The sequence below is a fragment of the Macrotis lagotis genome, chromosome 1 (assembly GCF_037893015.1).
Source record: "Macrotis lagotis isolate mMagLag1 chromosome 1, bilby.v1.9.chrom.fasta, whole genome shotgun sequence".
Classification (NCBI taxonomy): Eukaryota; Metazoa; Chordata; class Mammalia; order Peramelemorphia; family Peramelidae; genus Macrotis; species Macrotis lagotis.
This window is the reverse complement of record NC_133658.1, coordinates 418,431,396-418,449,542: the sequence shown is the minus strand read 5'-3', so window position 1 is coordinate 418,449,542 and position 18,147 is coordinate 418,431,396. Positions and strand designations below refer to the sequence as shown.

The window sequence follows — 18,147 nt, the reverse complement described above, 5'->3', positions numbered from 1 at the left end:
AAACATTTTAAAATTATAAAATTTAATAGGGCTCAATATTACTATGAAATTTTTAATGGAGCAACATCTATGAATAATTAGAAAATATGCTTTAATTTGCATTCAACAGTTCACAGAACAAGAGTTTTGTATTTCTTTCTTAAATACTGTAGATTTAAAAGATAATGTAAGCCTAAAGAGACAGGTATCATCTGATAGTAAATCTGTGAAATCAACTTGTATTTCCTGAAAAGAGTTAAGTACTTAGTAATTTTAACTGATAAATCTGCATTCTATTTAAAAGTACTGAAGTAGGTTAGATGCTTGAAGTTTTTTTTCCCTTATAATAACTGAGCTCTCCATATTTTCTCATCCCTTCTCCTTATAATTAAGTTTATATTCTTTAAAAGGCTTATTAGACTTAGGAATGTGTCCTCTGAATGTAACAAGTTAACTTCTGGTGAACTCTAATGTCTTTTATCTTGTCTATACTCTAAATGAGTTATTGGAATTTATCAATGTCAGTCTCAGAGTAAAAAAACTAAAAAAAGTAAATGTTAAGTTTCAAAATTGGTTGAGAAGAAATGAATTGAACTGATTTTCTAAAAATAAAGCAAGGATACATAAGGGAGAGAGAGAGACAGAGAGAGAGACAGAGAGAGACAGAGAGACAGAGAGAGAGACAGAGAGACAGAGAGACACAGAAATATAAAAACATTCTGGTGTTGAAGGATTTAACCTTTGGTATATATTTAACATATTATATACAGAAATATATTAAGCTTTAAACAAAAAATTTGCAAATAGCCAAATATATTTATCATTGTTCACATACATCAACTATACTAACATAATAATTTATTTCATAAGAGGAACTTGGGTATAACATAAATTAAGCATTTGGTTCTAAATTTTTATGTTTTATTGCCATTTGATGATTTCCTCGAATTAAAATAATCAGTTTAAAAAACTTGTCAATCATTTACTGATTACATAGTAATAATATCAATTAACATTTAGCTGTGGCAATAAGAATTAAGTCCAGATACTTTTAAAGTTTTTACTTGGCAGAAAATTGCATTTCAAAATGTCTTATTGTAATTTTCATATAGACAGATATGTCAAATAGTTAAGTTGCTCAAAAATCAACATTAAGACAAATATCACTTCCTCCAGATTTATATAATTTGGAAATAAAGCAGAGAGGGCTGCAATAAATTCTTACTGAATAGTATACATGCTTAAAATACATTTTCTTGAAGCAGGAAAGTATACCAAAATTTTATTAGCACAATGCAATCTAACAGAAGAGGTAAAAATTCTTATGTTGCATTTCATAATTGTCATACTCCTCTAATACCTTTGGCTAACTCAGAATTCTATGTTATATATTCAATAATGATGTTTCATTAATGTTTTTTAATAGTTATTTCTAACTTTACCTTTTTCTTTTTCTGAAGCACGTGATTAGGCAGGAGCTGATGAAGTTGCCTTCTTTTAACATGCATTGCAGCAATTTTCATATCCATCTCAAACATTTTGCTATTTATTGCTTGCCTATAAACTACAATTAGAAGAAGATTATGATAATATTTAAACATTTTTCAGGAAAGCATTTATTCAACCTAAAGGAAACTATCCTATAAAACAAATAATTTTTCTTCTTCCTCATTTCCTTTCCTTCTAAAATGTCTTTTCTAATCAGATATCAGATATTGCCAAAGTTATATTACCCATCCTAGTGGAATGGAGAAAAGGAAATGGAATTAAATTTGTTATAATAATTGGGGTCCTATTGTAGTTTTGAGACTTCCTAGATGTGTGATGACAATGCAAGTCCCTATCAACCCTCTGGGCCTCAGTTTCTTCAAGTATAAATTTGGGAAATCACACTTGCAGAACAAGGTTATTATGAAGAAAATACTTTAGAGATCATAAAGCACTGTAAAAGAATTACCATGTAAAAAAAGGAAAAGAACCATTTCTTGTTGCTTATAGTATTTAACTGAAGAAAGTAATACTAATTATTAGGTCTTATCAAAGACATTATTTGGTGACAAGAACTACCCTATCACGCATGAGATTAAATTGTCAATTTCACTACCTTTTCTGCATTTGACAGGCATTTGCTTTCAGGACACTATTAAGTCAAATATTTGGTAACTTTGATCCAGAGCTATGTCAAATGCTATGGACAAGTAGAATATTCTGTAATGGATAACAACTTTTAAAATTTTCATTCTCAAATGAACAAAAAAACATGGTCAGGTAAAATCATTTTCTTTTGAATCCAAAGCCTCAAGATGGAATATATTCATCAGGACATATTTCAAAAAACTTTCATGTGATTTTTTAGAACCAAATTATAAATATACAACAACTTTACATTTCCTTCATAATACACCCAAGTTAGTATCTTGAGAGGCATCTCATAATAGTTTTGTGGTACAACTTTCATTTAAGAGTCTAATAAGCACTACCACATATTACAGTATTAAAGAGGCACAGTGGGGTGAAAGAAAGGAAGTAAGGGAAGATCAACAAAGAATGTAGAAGAGAGTTGCAATGGCGAATTTCTCACTAATAAATATGCATTAAGTCTCAATTCCTTCATAGCCAATTACTCCTTCTACATATACTCCATATATGTATCTTGAAACAAGTATAGCAATAGCAACAAGCACTGAACTATATTTTTATTGCTATATAAAATAAACTATTTCTAATGCAATTTAAGGATTCAACTCAAGAGTTTTTTTAATATAAAAATATTAATCAACTTATCCAAATATTAAAAAAATTAATCTTGCTGGGCTAAAAGACGAGTATTACCTCAAAGACAACTCTTAACAAAACAAAAACATAGGTAGTTAAAATTAGCTACTCCAATCTATATTTCCTAAAAACTCTTCCTTGACTATAGTTATCTAATATCTGTTAAAAGAAACATTTGCTAAATAAAGACATCTCAGTAAGAAATGGCAATATTTGTACAAATCACAGTAAATTACTACAAATATTGAATAAAAATAAGCCAAATAAACCATTTAACTGTAAGAGTATTCTGTAGCTGCAGATCACATCAACCAACAATTATTTATTAAGTTCATATTATGTATGACTGTACTAGTCATTGTAATACACTATACTGTAAGGATACAAATAAAAAAAATCATCCATCCCTACTCTGGAAGATTATTATATTCTAAAGGGAGAGACAAGCATTTATGTATATATGAACATTTAGAGAATAAAAGACTTCAGATACACGAGAGTTTTAAACTTTTTCATAGACCCCCCCCTACCCTTTTGCAGTCTGTGAAGGTTATAGACGTCTTCTAAAATGCATTTAAGATTACAGAAGACAACAAATTGAAATAATTATCAAAAATTTTTTTGAAAATTCAGATTCCAGGTTAAGAACTTCTGAGGAAGAAGGTGGAACAAGAACTATCTTGAAAGAGAAGAATTCTATGAAAAAGAGAAAAAAAAAATTCTAAGAATACATGCCAGATACATGGAGAACCATATGTTAGGAAAAGAAAGGAGATGAGTATGGCTAGCTAGATTGAACTAAGGAAAATAAGTAATGTGCAATGAAACTGAAAAAAAAATACAGTGGGGATAAGTTATAAAGGACTTTAAAAGTCAAAGAAAAGAGTATATTTTGTCCTAAGACCAATAGAGAACTGATAGAATTTACATGGACAAAAATACCCAAGTAAAATCACTTTGGAAGCATTAAGGAGGTTGAACCTGAGGCAGTGGAGATCAATTAAGAAACTAAGGCAAAATCTAGGTAAGAGGTAAAAGTGATGACTGAGTGACAAACAAGAAAAAGGGACAGCTGTATAAATAATTATGGCAAGAAATGCAACAAATGAAAAGATATGTAGAGAGTAACTAACAGTTCAGATTAACATTAAGAACAAGCAAATGAAGAAAGATAGCGCCCACAACAGAAATAGGAAAAGTTTAGTAGAGCTATGAGGCAGTGAAGAAGATAATGAATTGTTTTAGATATGTTGAACTGGACTATATTTGTGCTATTCAGTTTGAAATGTTAAACAGAGATTTGGTGATAAGGGTTGAAGATTGGGGGGGGGGGGGGCCACTGGGTGGGTGAAAATTAAGTTCATAGAAACTAAGGAAATCTCCGAGAGAGAAAATATGCACATAGAGTCTCAGAGAGTAATTCTATATATTTTAAGGGAGGAGGGACATGTTACATATAATAGAAAGCTAAACAGAGATAAAAATTTCATAGCATAAAAAGTACTAGACCCTGGAGTCGAGAGACCTGGGTTCTAACACTAGTTATATGACCATGGGGACTCTAAAAGCTTCCATTCATGAAGTAGAGAGAAACATACTACCTGTTTCACAAGGTTGCATCAAAAAAAGAAAGTGATTAATCATGTGTATCTAGCAAAACACTTTAACAAAATGAGCTTAGAAAGAATAAAACAAGTATATACTTTAATGACCTTAGAAGTTTAAAGACAAATGAAGGAAATAAAACAAATGCGAAAAACAAATGCCCACCTTGGGATACAGATAGTCAAAACTGCAGTTAAGAAAGGATTGTACTCATCTTACCCTCATGGCTCAGGTTAAACTTTTTTTGCACAGTACTTTCAACTATGACAAAACTTTTTGATAACTGTCTCATTTTAAAAAGCATCTGAAAAGCATTTCCAATTTTATAATTGAAGACTTGAAGAATATTTGTGTAAAAATGAGAAAAAGGGGCGGCTAGGTGGCACGGTGGATAAAGCACCGGCCCTGGAGTCAGGAGTACCTGGGTTCAAATACGGTCTCAAATACTTATTAATTACCTAGCTGTGTGGCCTTGGGCAAGCCACTTAACTCCATTTGCCTTGCAAAAAATTAAAAAAAAGACAGAAAATTATTTTTATATCTTAACCAAAAATAGATATTAAATAAAATTATTGTTTTTAACATAAACTCAAAATAAAATGGATACACATTCAAAAACTTAAAAGTTACAATATAATCAATATACTTAATTTGAATCTATTTTTATGTCTGAGGATGAAAAGTCATTTATTAACAAAGCCTTCATAAGACAAATGTTTCTCATGTACAGCATTCTACAATCTTCAAAATGATTTTCTCCACTATAGGTCAGCCTCTTATATTGGCTAAGTCTAGAGATTTCTATTTTGGGAAAACTTCCCAAAAGAGTAAAATATTTTTAAATCATCCAGAAGTTACAATTAATCCTTAAAGGGTTAAGGATGGGAGAAGAACTATCATAAATATCCACTATGCCTACAAGGAGAAAAATTCCAGGATTTAGAACTGAAAAGGCCTTGGCGTTTATCTGATTACTAGCTCTCTCATTTTATGAATTATTAAATAACTTAAAGAGAGGCTTTTGTCCAAAATCACAAGGGTAGAAGCAAGACTTTTAACTTATGATTCATTATTGTATAAATATAACCCTAGTCCACTATCCTGCCCAATCTTTAGGAAAGGTTTACTGCCTTTCAGTCCCATGTCAATATAATAAAAATGGCACCCACACACACGAAAAATGGCACATCTATAACCTTTTTTTTTTTTTTAGGTTTTTGCAAGGCAATGGGGTTAAGTGGCTTGCCCAAGGCCACACAGCTAGGTAATTATTAAGTGTCTGAGGCTGGATTTGAACTCAGGTATTCCTGACTCCAGGGCCGGTGCTCTATCCACTGCGCAACCTAGCCACTCCCGCATCTATAACCAAACTAATAAGGGAGATACTTCATAGAGATTGACACTAACACAATTAATTTGGAGGAAATCAAGGTCTGGAAACTCATAGATAATGGGGGGGGGGTGACAAAGAAGAAATAGCACTTCCACAGTTCGAGTTATATCGTAAAGCAGCAAAGAAAGAACAAAAATATTTTACATTAATTAAAAAATGTCATCATTTAACTCAGTAACCTGGTGTTCATAAAGTCTGAAAACAAATTATCTAGGGAAGAATTTCCTATTTGACAAGAATTGCTGGAAAAACTGGAAAACAGATGGCAGAAATTAAATTTAGAGCAATATATCCTAATATACACAACAATTAACTCCAAGCGGATATTTTGGATTTAAATATTAAAGTTTATACTAAATATAAAAAAAAGAAGAGAACCAAATCTTTCTTTTCCTTTTACAAAACCATAGAAAAAATAATGAATTCATAACCAAAAATGGAGGAGATAATCACAAATAATCAAAAAGATCAATCAGATTACATCAAAACATTTCCAAACAAACAAGAAACAACTGGAATAAGAAAGTGGTCAAAAGTAAAAACATGCTTGTATCAAATATTTCTGATAAAAGCCTATTGCCTGGTATATATTGATAACAAAAAATACGGAAACCCAAGTCAATCCCCAATAAACAAATGAAAGTATAAACTAACCAATCACATGAAAGTCCCTAACAATAAGAAAAAAAACAAAACCCAAATCAGAACACCTTAAGCTTCACCCTCACACCCAACCAAATTGGCAAAGATGTCAAAAGATGAGAACAGTAAATATTGTAGGTGCCATGTAAAGACAAATAACTCACAGAGTGAAGTTGTGAAATGATCCAACTACCTTAGAAAGCAATTCAGAAAATTACGTGCTAATGAAGTGGCTGAAATGTCCATATCTTTTGCCACTAGATTCTAATGTTAGACATTCTCTGGCATTCTCTCTCTCTCTCTCTCTCTCTCTCTCTCTCTCTCTCTCTCTCTCTCTCTCACACACACACACACACACACACAAACACACACACACAGGCTACATTGGGAAATGCATGATCTAAAAAAAAATCAATGAAAGGCTTATTTTTTTTAGGTTTTTGCAAGGCAAATGGGGTTAAGTGGCTTGCCCAAGGCCACACAACTAGGTAATTATTAAGTGTCTGAGACAAGATTTGAACCCAGGTACTCCTGACTCCAAGGCCAGTGCTTTATCCACTATGCCACCTAGCCGCCCCAAGGCTTATTTCTTTAAAAACCATTTATACCATGATATACATCAACCTGATTATTAGGGAGGGGAAAACTCCTCAATTTTTTCCTATAAAAGTACAATTGACCTATAGGTGCTGTAAAGACCAAACCTCCTACAGCAGCTGGTGGATTAGGTGCAACCTCCAATTCCAAGATTCAGAGTAGGAAGCAGGGCAGGAATGCCAAGCTATCCAGATTTCAGTACATTTATTCAGATCATTTCAAGTTCCAAGCAATTCACATACAAGGTTCAACTAGATTGTATACAGATGAAATATATTTTAAAGTCAGTATGTCCTATGTTTTAAGTTTCCCTTACAGTAACAGTAAGCCAGATTTCCTTCTATATTAGACAGTGACTACAATACCCCCAAAGCAATTAAAAATCATCCTGAGGGAATGTTGTTTTGTCTCTAGTTTTTCTGATCTCTCCCAAAACTGAAAGAACATTTACAGGAGGTCATCTATTGCTCTGGATATTCAGTATGTCTCCCTCGTTCTGCCTAACAACTTTGACTCCTTTTCTGAAAATATTCATACCTTATTTTGGATTTAATTTTATTTGTTTATAATTCCTAGCATCTCCACATCTGTGAAATCAGAGACAGAAAACCACCTGACCATCCTTCCTTGATAAAAGCATGATGCTCACCTGGCTCAGTCAGTTGCCCATCTGAAGAAGAAAGCCAAGTATGTCAAATCTAAGGGCAATCACTCTAAAGAAACAATGCTGAATCCCATATTACACTTTATAGTAAGTGAAAGTCAGATTGCATGCTTTCCCTCCCAGAACTGAAACCCAGATATCCTTTCCTTTGAATCTTCATGTCTTTGCCTCTTACATCTCAACTTAGGCCATGATCCTTCCTGACCTTCTGTGAGCTATAGTGTGCCATAATAAAGATCTGCTGCTTTATGTATTACTGGCCTAATTCTTTTCTGAAATGTGTGTATCACCCAAATGCAAAATAAAACTGGGGCACTTTCACAGATAACACTATCACAAAGACTATTCGAAATTCAACGAAAATACATGCTAAGTATCTTAAATTTAAAATATTTTTTTAAATTACAGAACTTACCTGTATCTGTGAAAGACTGAATGTCATATGTAAGGTCAACACTGAGGTTTTCAGAGTTTTCTGTTTTTTTAAACACTAATCCAATCACCCACATTGTACGAAATTCTTCCCTGAAAAAGGGAAGTACGTTGTCATAAAATTTCTTAAAACTGTTTCAATTTGATCAATGTAGACATTCAAATTTTTTAAATTGTTATACATAGAAAAGTGAAAAGTAAACTTCCTAAAAAATTATACAGATGTTAAATCCTTTATAAAAGTTTATCACAGATATATGATTGAACCCAAATAGTAAAATTTAAATTATATAAAATCCAAATAATTTAGAACACGTCTAAAATGAATTCAATCTCTGTTACAAGGGACGGCTCTTTAAGTGGGAGAGCAGAGAAGGAAATAGAAATGAGAATGATGTAAAAGCAAAGGACATCAATAAAAATTTTAAAATGCAATCAAAAAACTATGCAAAAATTTTCAGTTATCTCAACACAATCTCACTTACATTTTCTATATTTAGGTTCCTATACACAACAAGTTCATAATGACACTTGAAAGCACAAGAAATAAAGCAATATATATATAAAAAAACTGTTTGACTCAACAAAGAAGATCAAACCAAACTCTTAAACTTCTATAACTATAGAACTTACCTGTCTGTATTTGTGAAAGACAGATTTGGAGCAGAAAGGTAACATCAAGTGGGGTAGTAGAATAAGCAGTGGATTTGGACCTAGGTTCAAATCCTTGCTCCACCCTACTAATTTAGACAAGTCACTTAACGTTTCTGGGCTTCAGACTCCCCAAATATAAAAAGAGAGTCCATGACTGGATGACTTATGAGGTTCTTTTCAAAGTCTAATTATATGATTCTATTATCATATACCTCTAAGGTTCAATTCTAATCTAAAATAAGCATTAAGTATGGCAAAGGATCAAATCTTATTTCTATTACCTTACTTAGGCAAGTTACTTAACATTTTTTGGCCCTCAACTTACTCTATTACAAAATAAGGATTATAATGGATAGCTTCCAAATTCTCCCTCCAAGTCTAGAGACTAAGATTCTATGATTCTTTATTTCTAAGATTTATAATTCAACTTGGTTAAAGATGAGGAAATTGAGGTTTCAAGACTCCTAAGTGACTTGCCCAATTCCATAAAAAGCACAATCTCTCTTCTAAAATTCATTTGTGCATATCCAACTTGCTAGACATCTAAATTTGGATGTCCATCTGGCACCTCAAACCCAACAAAAGTCCAAAAATGAACACATTTTTCCCTTTCCCTCAACTTGCATTGCCCCCCCCAAAAAAAATTTTCCTGTCTTTGTTGAGGGCAAGACCTTTCATATTTATCACTTTGATGTCAATAATATTTCCTTGGGGTGGCTAGGTGGTGCAGTGAATAAAGCACCAACCCTGGAGTCAGGAGCACCTGAGTTCAAATCTGGCCTCAAACACTTAATAATTACCTAGCTGTGTGGCCTTGGGCAAACCACTTAACTCCAATGCCTTGCAAAAAAAACACTTCCTCCCTGTACCCTTGGTGCTATAACTCAGTCCTGTCACTTCTACCTCAACACCTGCAATCATTTATTGAGTATATACCATAGTCCTGATGATTCTAAGAAAAAATGAAATATTCTGTGTCCTTAAGATGCTTGTCTTCAACTGAGGGATACAAAATGTACACAAAAATTGTATTTAATTTAGAAGGAGAAGCACTAGTACCTATGAAGTTCAGGAAAAGTTTCATTTAGGAAGCAGTGCTTGATGTAAGCTTTGAGGGAAACAAAGGGTTCCCATGAGGTGAAAGTGAGAACAAAATAAAATCAAGGAGTGAGGAAATGGGAGGTAGAATGCAATATATGAACAGAAAGGTCAATTTGCCTGGACTAAAGAATATAGGCAATGGTGATATATGTTTTAGGACTTTTAAAGGTAAGTTGGGGTCAGTTTGTAAAGGAAGGGCTCTATTAAGAGAGAAGTTAATAACTGACACTACACAGCAGAGGAAAAAAGAGAGGAGAGTGAGTCAGAGAAGGATATAACATAGTACGACATTAAAGTACAAAGTAAAACCTGTGATTTAGAGAAGTCATTGGCCTAGCTATGTAAAGGATAGAACTTAGTTGGGAGAAGTTTCAGGAAAGAAGACCAATCAAAAGGCTCCTGCAAATAGTCTGAATGAGAGGTGACAGTGGCTGGCTTCAACTAGTATGCAGTATGAGAGGAAAGAAGGAACGAAGTATATGTGGAAAAGGAAGAATGAGGACTCAAGAATATAATGCTGAGATGAAGCTAATAGCATTATCCTTAACAAAAATTGACAATTTGGAAAAAAAATAGGTTTTAGGGAATAATAAATTCCATTTTAGGATAGGATGAGTTTGAAATGTCTTAGGGGATACCAGATCTGAAAAGTTCAAAAGGAAAATTAGTGATAGAAAACTGGAGATTAGAATAGAATTATATAATTGAATCCAAAGAAGCTGAAAAGATCATTAAAAGAACATTTATTAAAAAAGAGGAACCAGGAAAAAGCCCTGGAGGCAAACCCATAGTTTAAAGATAAGGTATAGATGAATCAGGAAAATGAAAAAAGTACTGGGAGCTTGCAGAGAGAGCAAGAAAGATAATTATGAAAAGGTCACTAACTGCCAATTAAGAAATTAAACTACATATTATCACTAACACAGCAAAACCACTACTAAGCATATGACCTGTAGGAGTCAGAGACAGAGGTAAAAAAAATCTATATGAACAAAAACATTTATAGCATGACTTTTTGTAGTGGCAAAGAATTGGAAACAAAGCAGGGACACATTTGGAAAATGGATGAACCAACTGAGATACGTAAATAAAACCAATCTTGTCAAAAAAGGAAGATGTGAATTAGTGCAAAATGAAATGAGCAGAATGAGAGGACCACATGGTAAAGAATAAAAACTCTGAAAGATTCCAGAACTCTTATCAAAGCAATGGTAGATCATACTTCAAAAAAACTGGTGATAAAATATGTCTCTCCTAGTTCTAGTCAAAAAAGGCAGACTAGAGATTTAAAATGAGATAGCCATTTTCAGACACAATCAATATATTTACTAAACTTGTTAATTCTAATTGGGGGGAAGAGGAAGGTTTACTGAATATTTATCCAAATGCAAAAAAAAAACTACCCAAAACAAAAGTCATTCAAAAGGAAACACAAACAGGACACCTTTGTTACTACTTTTTCCTAAATTTAAGATACACTTAAAACTGCATACACAACCCTCTGTTTTTATTCTCATATATAGTGAAATGTTTGTTTTGGTGATTGAGTTGATTTTTTTTTACAAGGCAATGGGGTTAAGTGGCTTGCCAAAGAACACACAGCTAGGTAATTATTAAGTATCTGAGGCCGGATCTGAAATCAGGTCCTCCTGACTCCAGGGCCAGTGCTGTATCCACTGTGCCACCTAGCTGCCCCAAAAAGATTAGTGGGGTTTTTGAGAGAGTTGAGTGGTAAGATTGTAAGTCAGTTATTCAGAAGTGAGAAAACAAGAAATAGAACAAAGAGTTGTAGATAACTTTCCAGGGATTTTAACTGTAAAAGAAAGAAGAGATAAAGGGATAACACAGCTTGAGAACATGGTGGAGTTAAAGTAAGGGTTTTGTCAGGTTGAAGAAAGCTGGGCAGGTTTGTAGATATTAAGAGGAAAAAAACAGTAGAAAAAGACTGAAAATGACAAGAGACCGACAAGAATGAGACTGACTGAAAATGAGAGAAGAAAGATAGATGAGGGAAAGAAGAAACTTCAGAGGAGATGGGATCAAGAATACAAATAGACAAGGTGGCACCAGCCCTGGAGTCAAGAGTACCTGAGTTCAAATCCGGCCTCAGACACTTAATAATTACCTAACTGTGTGGCCTTGGGCTGGGCAGGCCACTTAACCCCACTGCCTTGCAAAAAAAAAAAAAACACTAAAAAAAAGGAATATAAATAGAAGAGACAAAAAGAGAGTACATAAAGAGTAAATGACCATGGAAAGGAAAAGGTGAACTCTTCATGAAAAAAAGGTAAAACAGGAGAGAATGAGGAATAATTTCAAGGTCTAAAGAGTTCAATTAGGGAATAAAAAAGAAGTGACAGCAAAATTTTCTCAAAATAAGGTGAGGATCTGAGCTATAAAAGTGGAGAGGCTTAAGGAGAAAAGCGGTCTGGCATAGCCACTATAGGAACTGAGATGTAACAACAACTTACATTTATACAGCACTTACTAAGCACCAGGTACTGTGCTAATTAAGCACTTTACTAATACTATCTCATTTGGTCTTCATAATAAACTTGGAAGGTTAAGTGCTATTATTATCACTATTGTAAAGATGAGGAAAACTGAGTCAAACATAAATTAAGTGACTTGCTATCACACAGCTCATGCCTGTTGCCCTGTGAGGTCTCAGATGATATAAAATAATGTGTATTATGTATATAAAATATGTATTATGTATTAGACCCAGTGGAAAAGATTATATGTTCATGAAAAGGAACGGAGAGTACTGGTAAGAATAATTAATGACTGGGGTCAGAGAAAGTATGAGCTGCAATGGGACAAGGCAGCAAAAGATTTGAAAAGTACAAAATAGTTTTATAGTTCAAGAGAGATGGACACTTTCACAAGCAGGTCAGACTTAAGAATTTTTTTAAAAAGTTTATTAATAAGGGAGGTAGATTGGAATTTTACTTTAAGGGTAGAAAAAATGGTGGCCCTGGTTAGTACAAAGAAAAGGGTTTAAGAGGAATGAGGCACAAGTGGTATGAAAAGTTAAAGAAAATTAGAAAACTTGATAATACAAATTTGTGAGTGATGGTCACCACTCAAGTGTCCCACTTCTGTTGTGACTGGGATAGAATGGAAGAGTAGACTGAGGAACTAAAATATCTGAGCAAATCTCAGTGTGCATGTTGAAGTGATCTAATATAAAAAGCAGAGAAGAAAATACCGAATCAATGCCAAACTCGAGGAAAAAAAAAGAAAAAATGACCTAAAATTCTTAATAAACTATCACAAGGAAATGAAATGGGTAATATATTTGATATACTTGACCCATAGAAGAGAAATTGCTGAGTGACAAAGTGAAAAAGGGAATGCATGTGTCAGGACACATAAAAAAATGTAATCATTAGTGAACAGGATGAGGTGGTATCTTCTGTAAAGGATCTAGGTTTCCTTGAGTGACAGAAAGAAGGAAGAAGCAAATGAGGAAGAGATGAAAGATGAAGAGGCGCTTGCAAAGAATCGGGATTTCAGGAATTACAATGAGAGGGATTATTGGAACTATATTGTGATATGGAAGGGTAGAATTTAGTAGATTAAAGGAACTGAGATAAAAAGAAATGGTGGGAGAGAAGAGGAATTATCACTTAAGCAACCAGAAATTTATTGTTATTGAAAAAGTGAAGCAATTTTGCTAACCATAAGTTTTTTAGTCTGACTAGGTTCGAAAAGTCAAGAATACACTAGATAGTGCAGTGGACAGAGAACTCCTGGAGTCAGGAGGACCTGAGTTCAATCAGACATTGGTAACTTACTAGCTGTGACCTTGGGCAAGTCACTTAAGTCCTCTAAATGGGAATATCACTTCTTTTTCAAGTGCTAGGGCAAAAAAGTAGCTTGGATTTGATGTTAGTAAGTACCTAGATATGAAGCTCTTATGGCATAAGATCTACTGTCTAAGCCTTTGAGTCTAACCCAAGTCATTAAAGGGAGACTCTGCTCCTAGTGGTGAAGAAACTTGTATCTGATAAATGGGCATCAGGGAGGGTACTAAAGTATTTGATAACATATGAGAGCAAATTCAGGAGGCTTAAACTGCAAGACATGGGATTTATTTTGGTCTCAGCACAATGGCAAGAAAGCAGCAAGATGTCATACCAGATGAAGTTAACAGTAAATCCCAGCAACTTCACCAATAATGACTGACTTAAGTCTGACTTCGGCAAGACTCCTTTAGTGTCAATTTCACTAGGGTCTCAGAATCACTCCACAATGTTTCACATAAGTCTCTATAATAAGTCTATGATAACCAATCTTTTCAGATTATCACCTCTCATCTGGTATATTGCAAAAGTCTTCTAAGAAGTCTGTTTGGCAGGGCGGCTAGGATAAAGTGGATAAAGCACCAGCCCTGGAGTCAGGAGTACCTGAGCTCAAATCTGGTCTCAGACACTTAACAATTGCCTAGCTGTGTGGCCTTGGGCAAGCCACTTAACCCCATTTGCCTTGCAAAAAACTAAAAAAAAAAAAAAGTCTCTTTGTCTATATAACCATACCTCCCCAATCAAACCATCAAAGACAGATTAAATAAATTTTTGGAAACAAATTTTCCACCCTACCACACAAAAACTTGGTTCCCTATTCCTTGGGGGGGGGGGGGGGGGGCCAGGGGAAATATGCAAACTTTTTAGTCTCTACCACACAAAAACTTGGTTCCCTATTATTTGGGGGGGGGGGCCCAGGGGAAATATGCAAACATTTTGGGCTATCAGTTAATATGCAATCAGATTTCAATTTATCTGTTTCTGTGGTAAATTACTTCTCTTCAAACTGTATTATGTGCTATTCTCCAAACCATCTTCCACTTCTTTTTGCATTTGTATGAGCAATTCCCCATGCCTGAAATATACTTGGCTCATCTCAAAATTTCAGACTCCTGCTCTGTAGGCAGACTTTTCTGCAAGCCATATTCTACAGAATCATACAAATGAAAGAAGCAGACCAGAAAGGCCAATGATCATTGTTGGAAGGGTTATGAGAAATCTGGGAAACTAATACATTGGTGGAGCTGTGAACTCATCCAACCTTTCTGGAGAGTAATTTGGAACTACACCCAAAGGGCAACAAAAATGTGTATACCCTTTGATCCAGCAATACCACTAGGGTCTATACCCTGAAGAGATAATGAAAAAGGGTAAAAACATCACTTGTACAAAAATTTCATAGCAGCCCTGTTTGTGTTGGCAAAGAATTGGAAATCAAGTATGCCCTTCAATTGGTGAATGGCTTAGCAAACTGTGGTAAATGTATGTCATGGAATACTGCTGTTCTATCAGAAACCAAGAGGGGTGGAAATTCAGGAAAGCCTGGAGGGATCTGCATGAACTGATGCTGAGTGAGATGAGCAGAACCAGAAAAACACTGTATACCCTAACAGCAACATGGGGGTGATGATCAACCTCAATAGACTTGATCATTCCATCAGTGCAACAAGCAGACACAATTTTGGGATATCTGTGATGGAGAATACCATCTGTATCCAGAGAAAGAACTGTGGAGTTTGAACAAAGACCAAGGACTATTACCTTTAATTTAGGGGAAAAAAACTGGTATCTTATTGTCTGACCTTGCTATCTCTTATACTTTATGTTTCTTCCTTAGGGATATAATTTCTCTCTCATCACATTCAATTATGATCAATGTATTCCATGGAAACAATGTAAAGACTGACAAATTGACTTCTGTGGGGGGGAGGGGAAATTAGATTGGGGAAAACTGTAAAACTCAAAATAATCTAAAAAAAAGACGCAGAGACTTCAAGATCTTACTTTGTTACTAATTTGTCTCAAAAACATGGCATGATTCAGTAAAAAAACCCAACAAAATGTTACTTTAAAGGACATCTCCAAAGTAACTCCTGTATTTGTTAAAAAAAAAAAATTTCCAAGATTACTTTAAAGATGGAACTGAGGGGTGGCTAGGTGGCAAAGTGGATAAAGCACTGGCCCTGGAGTCAGAAGGACCTCGGTTCAAATCTCTCAGACACTTAATTACCTAGCTGCATGGCCTTGGGCAAGCCACTTAACCCCATCTGCCTTGCAAAAACCTTAAAAAAAAAAAGAAAAAGATGGAACTGAATTACTTTGTTCATAGGATTTGTTTATAGGATTTGGACATTCTCTTAGAAGACACACAGTGAAGAATCCAGTAAGAAGAGAGATTCCTAATAATGAGGCTCTCCAAATGATTCTCTTCAAGAAATTTTGATTTCATTAAACTCTTGAAACACCGCATAGCTTTCTAAATAAAACTCACAATTAATAAAGAATTAGATCTAATTATTCTCATAGTAAAATCCAATGAAGCTCCAATCAAGGATATGATTTGTCACAGAACATAAGACAAAACTGGTCCATATGCATTTACATCTTGCATTAGAGACACTAAATAAAACAATGAACTAGTATTAAAATGAAACAGAAGAAAAAGAGCAGGCTAAATTATCTTTGGGAAACTTTTGAATGACCCCATGCTTTCCCCTGACATAAATACCTATCTTTTTTAATATTCTTGCAGCATTGCTATATGGCTATAAACCATGGAATAGCAATCTCCCCCCAAAAAAATAAAGTTGTGGATTACCCAAAGTGCAATGGGTCACACAAGGTAATCATGAGTATGCTGTAAAACATAATCAATAACAAACTGCACTGTCCTGAAATGAGAGCAACCAAAACAGGCAGCCCACATACTGTACCATTACCAATGCAGTAAGACCCCAAAGAATTCAGACTGGACACCCTAACCTTATTTAAGATTCATGAGTGACAGAGGAAAAGGTGGGGATGAGCTGAAATCTGCACTGTTGGAAGGCATTCAAAATTTGAAGATTCTTTGCCATATTTAGATATTTTTCTTCAAGCTTTAACTAGGGAGCCATCTCATCATTAAGTCTCCCTTGATCTCCTTAGCTATGGCACACTCTCCTTCCTCAAACATTCCTGGATGTTTGCCAGATTCTTTACTCACCATATTCTAATATTTAGTTATGCTCAATTTTGTATCTCACCCTACCCCAACAGATCTTAAACCCCTTCACAAGGCAGGATTCATTAGAATATCATCGTTTAAATGCATACAAAATACAATAGGTTTTTTAAAGAGAAATTTGATAAATAGAACCTAAGTCATCTACCAGTGTCATCAATAGTTATCAATTAGATGCCCTCATTAGAAAAGCCTGTTAAGGGCAGCTAGGTGTCACAGTGGATAGAGCACCAGCCCTAGTGTCAGGAGTACCTGAGTTCAAATCTGAGCCTCAGACACTTAATAATTACCTAGGTGTGTGGCCTTGGACAAGCCACTTAACCCCATTTGCCTTGCAAAAAAAAAAAACCCTAAAAAAAAAAGCCTGTTAAAAGTCTTTTAATTGTTAAGTCTTTCTAGAGAGTAAATTTGGTTTCTATCATTGATAGATTTCTTCTACAGCTATTTTCTCCTATCCATTCGTCTAGAATTTGAAGATTGTCATTCATGGTTACCCACAATTCTCACTGACCAAGTTAAATATTCTCAGTACCTTCAAACATTTATTGTTCATATGGCAATGATTCTTAGACTGTTCACCATTGTATGTTTTATTTTATTTTCCCCCAATTACATGCAAAAAAAGTTCTAACATTCATTTTTTAAAATTTTTGAGTTTTGAACTGCTCATCATTTTGATTGTCCTTTAATATTCTAGCTTATTAAATATCTTCTAAAATTTTACATCTAGAATTTGCTAACACAGAAATCCAGATGAACAGTTCAATGTACAGTTATTAAGTATCTGATTTGTACCAAATACTTTATTAGGTACAAAGAAAAATGCCTTAAAGGTGCTTAATACAAAGTATTAGGCAAACTAGAATTAGGAGAACTAGAAAAAGTCTTCTGAAGGAAGTAGCATTCAAGAGACTTAATACAAACCAGGCCAGGCACTATGATGTAAAGGTGAGAAGGGGGATGACACCATGTGCCAAAGACTCAAATATGAGAGAGGGACATTCCTCTAGGAAAAACTAGATTTTACTGGAGTGCAATAAAAGGGCTTAATTTGATAAGTCTGAAAAGAAAAACTGAAGCCAGATTGTGAAGGCCTTTAAATGTCAAGAGAAATTTGTGTTTTATTCTAGAGGATGTAAAAAATCCAGCTATGTCAAGGATGGACTGGATAGAGAAGAGGGTGGTAGCCGAAAAATCTATCAAAAACTATCAAACTAGTCTGTGTGAGCAGTTGTAAGGGTCTGAACTAGGGTGATGATTAGATATAACAGAT

General features: G+C 34.3%; 1 protein-coding gene across 8 annotated transcripts in view; it reads right to left on the bottom strand.

Moving 5' to 3' along the window:
* PAPOLA (poly(A) polymerase alpha) overlaps positions 1–18,147 on the bottom strand; it is a 74,750-nt gene that overhangs the window by 9,948 nt on the left and 46,655 nt on the right. For all 8 annotated transcript variants that reach the window (XR_012473811.1, XM_074213040.1, XM_074213037.1 and 5 more), the window contains exons 15-16: positions 8,071–8,180; positions 1,422–1,543 (exon numbers count right to left, since the gene is read on the bottom strand). Coding sequence is in view for 7 of the 8 variants with exons in the window: in XM_074213040.1 (XP_074069141.1) it covers positions 1,422–1,543; positions 8,071–8,180 (232 nt within the window). In the remaining variant the exon portion in view is untranslated. The remainder of the gene's footprint in view (positions 1–1,421; positions 1,544–8,070; positions 8,181–18,147) is intronic.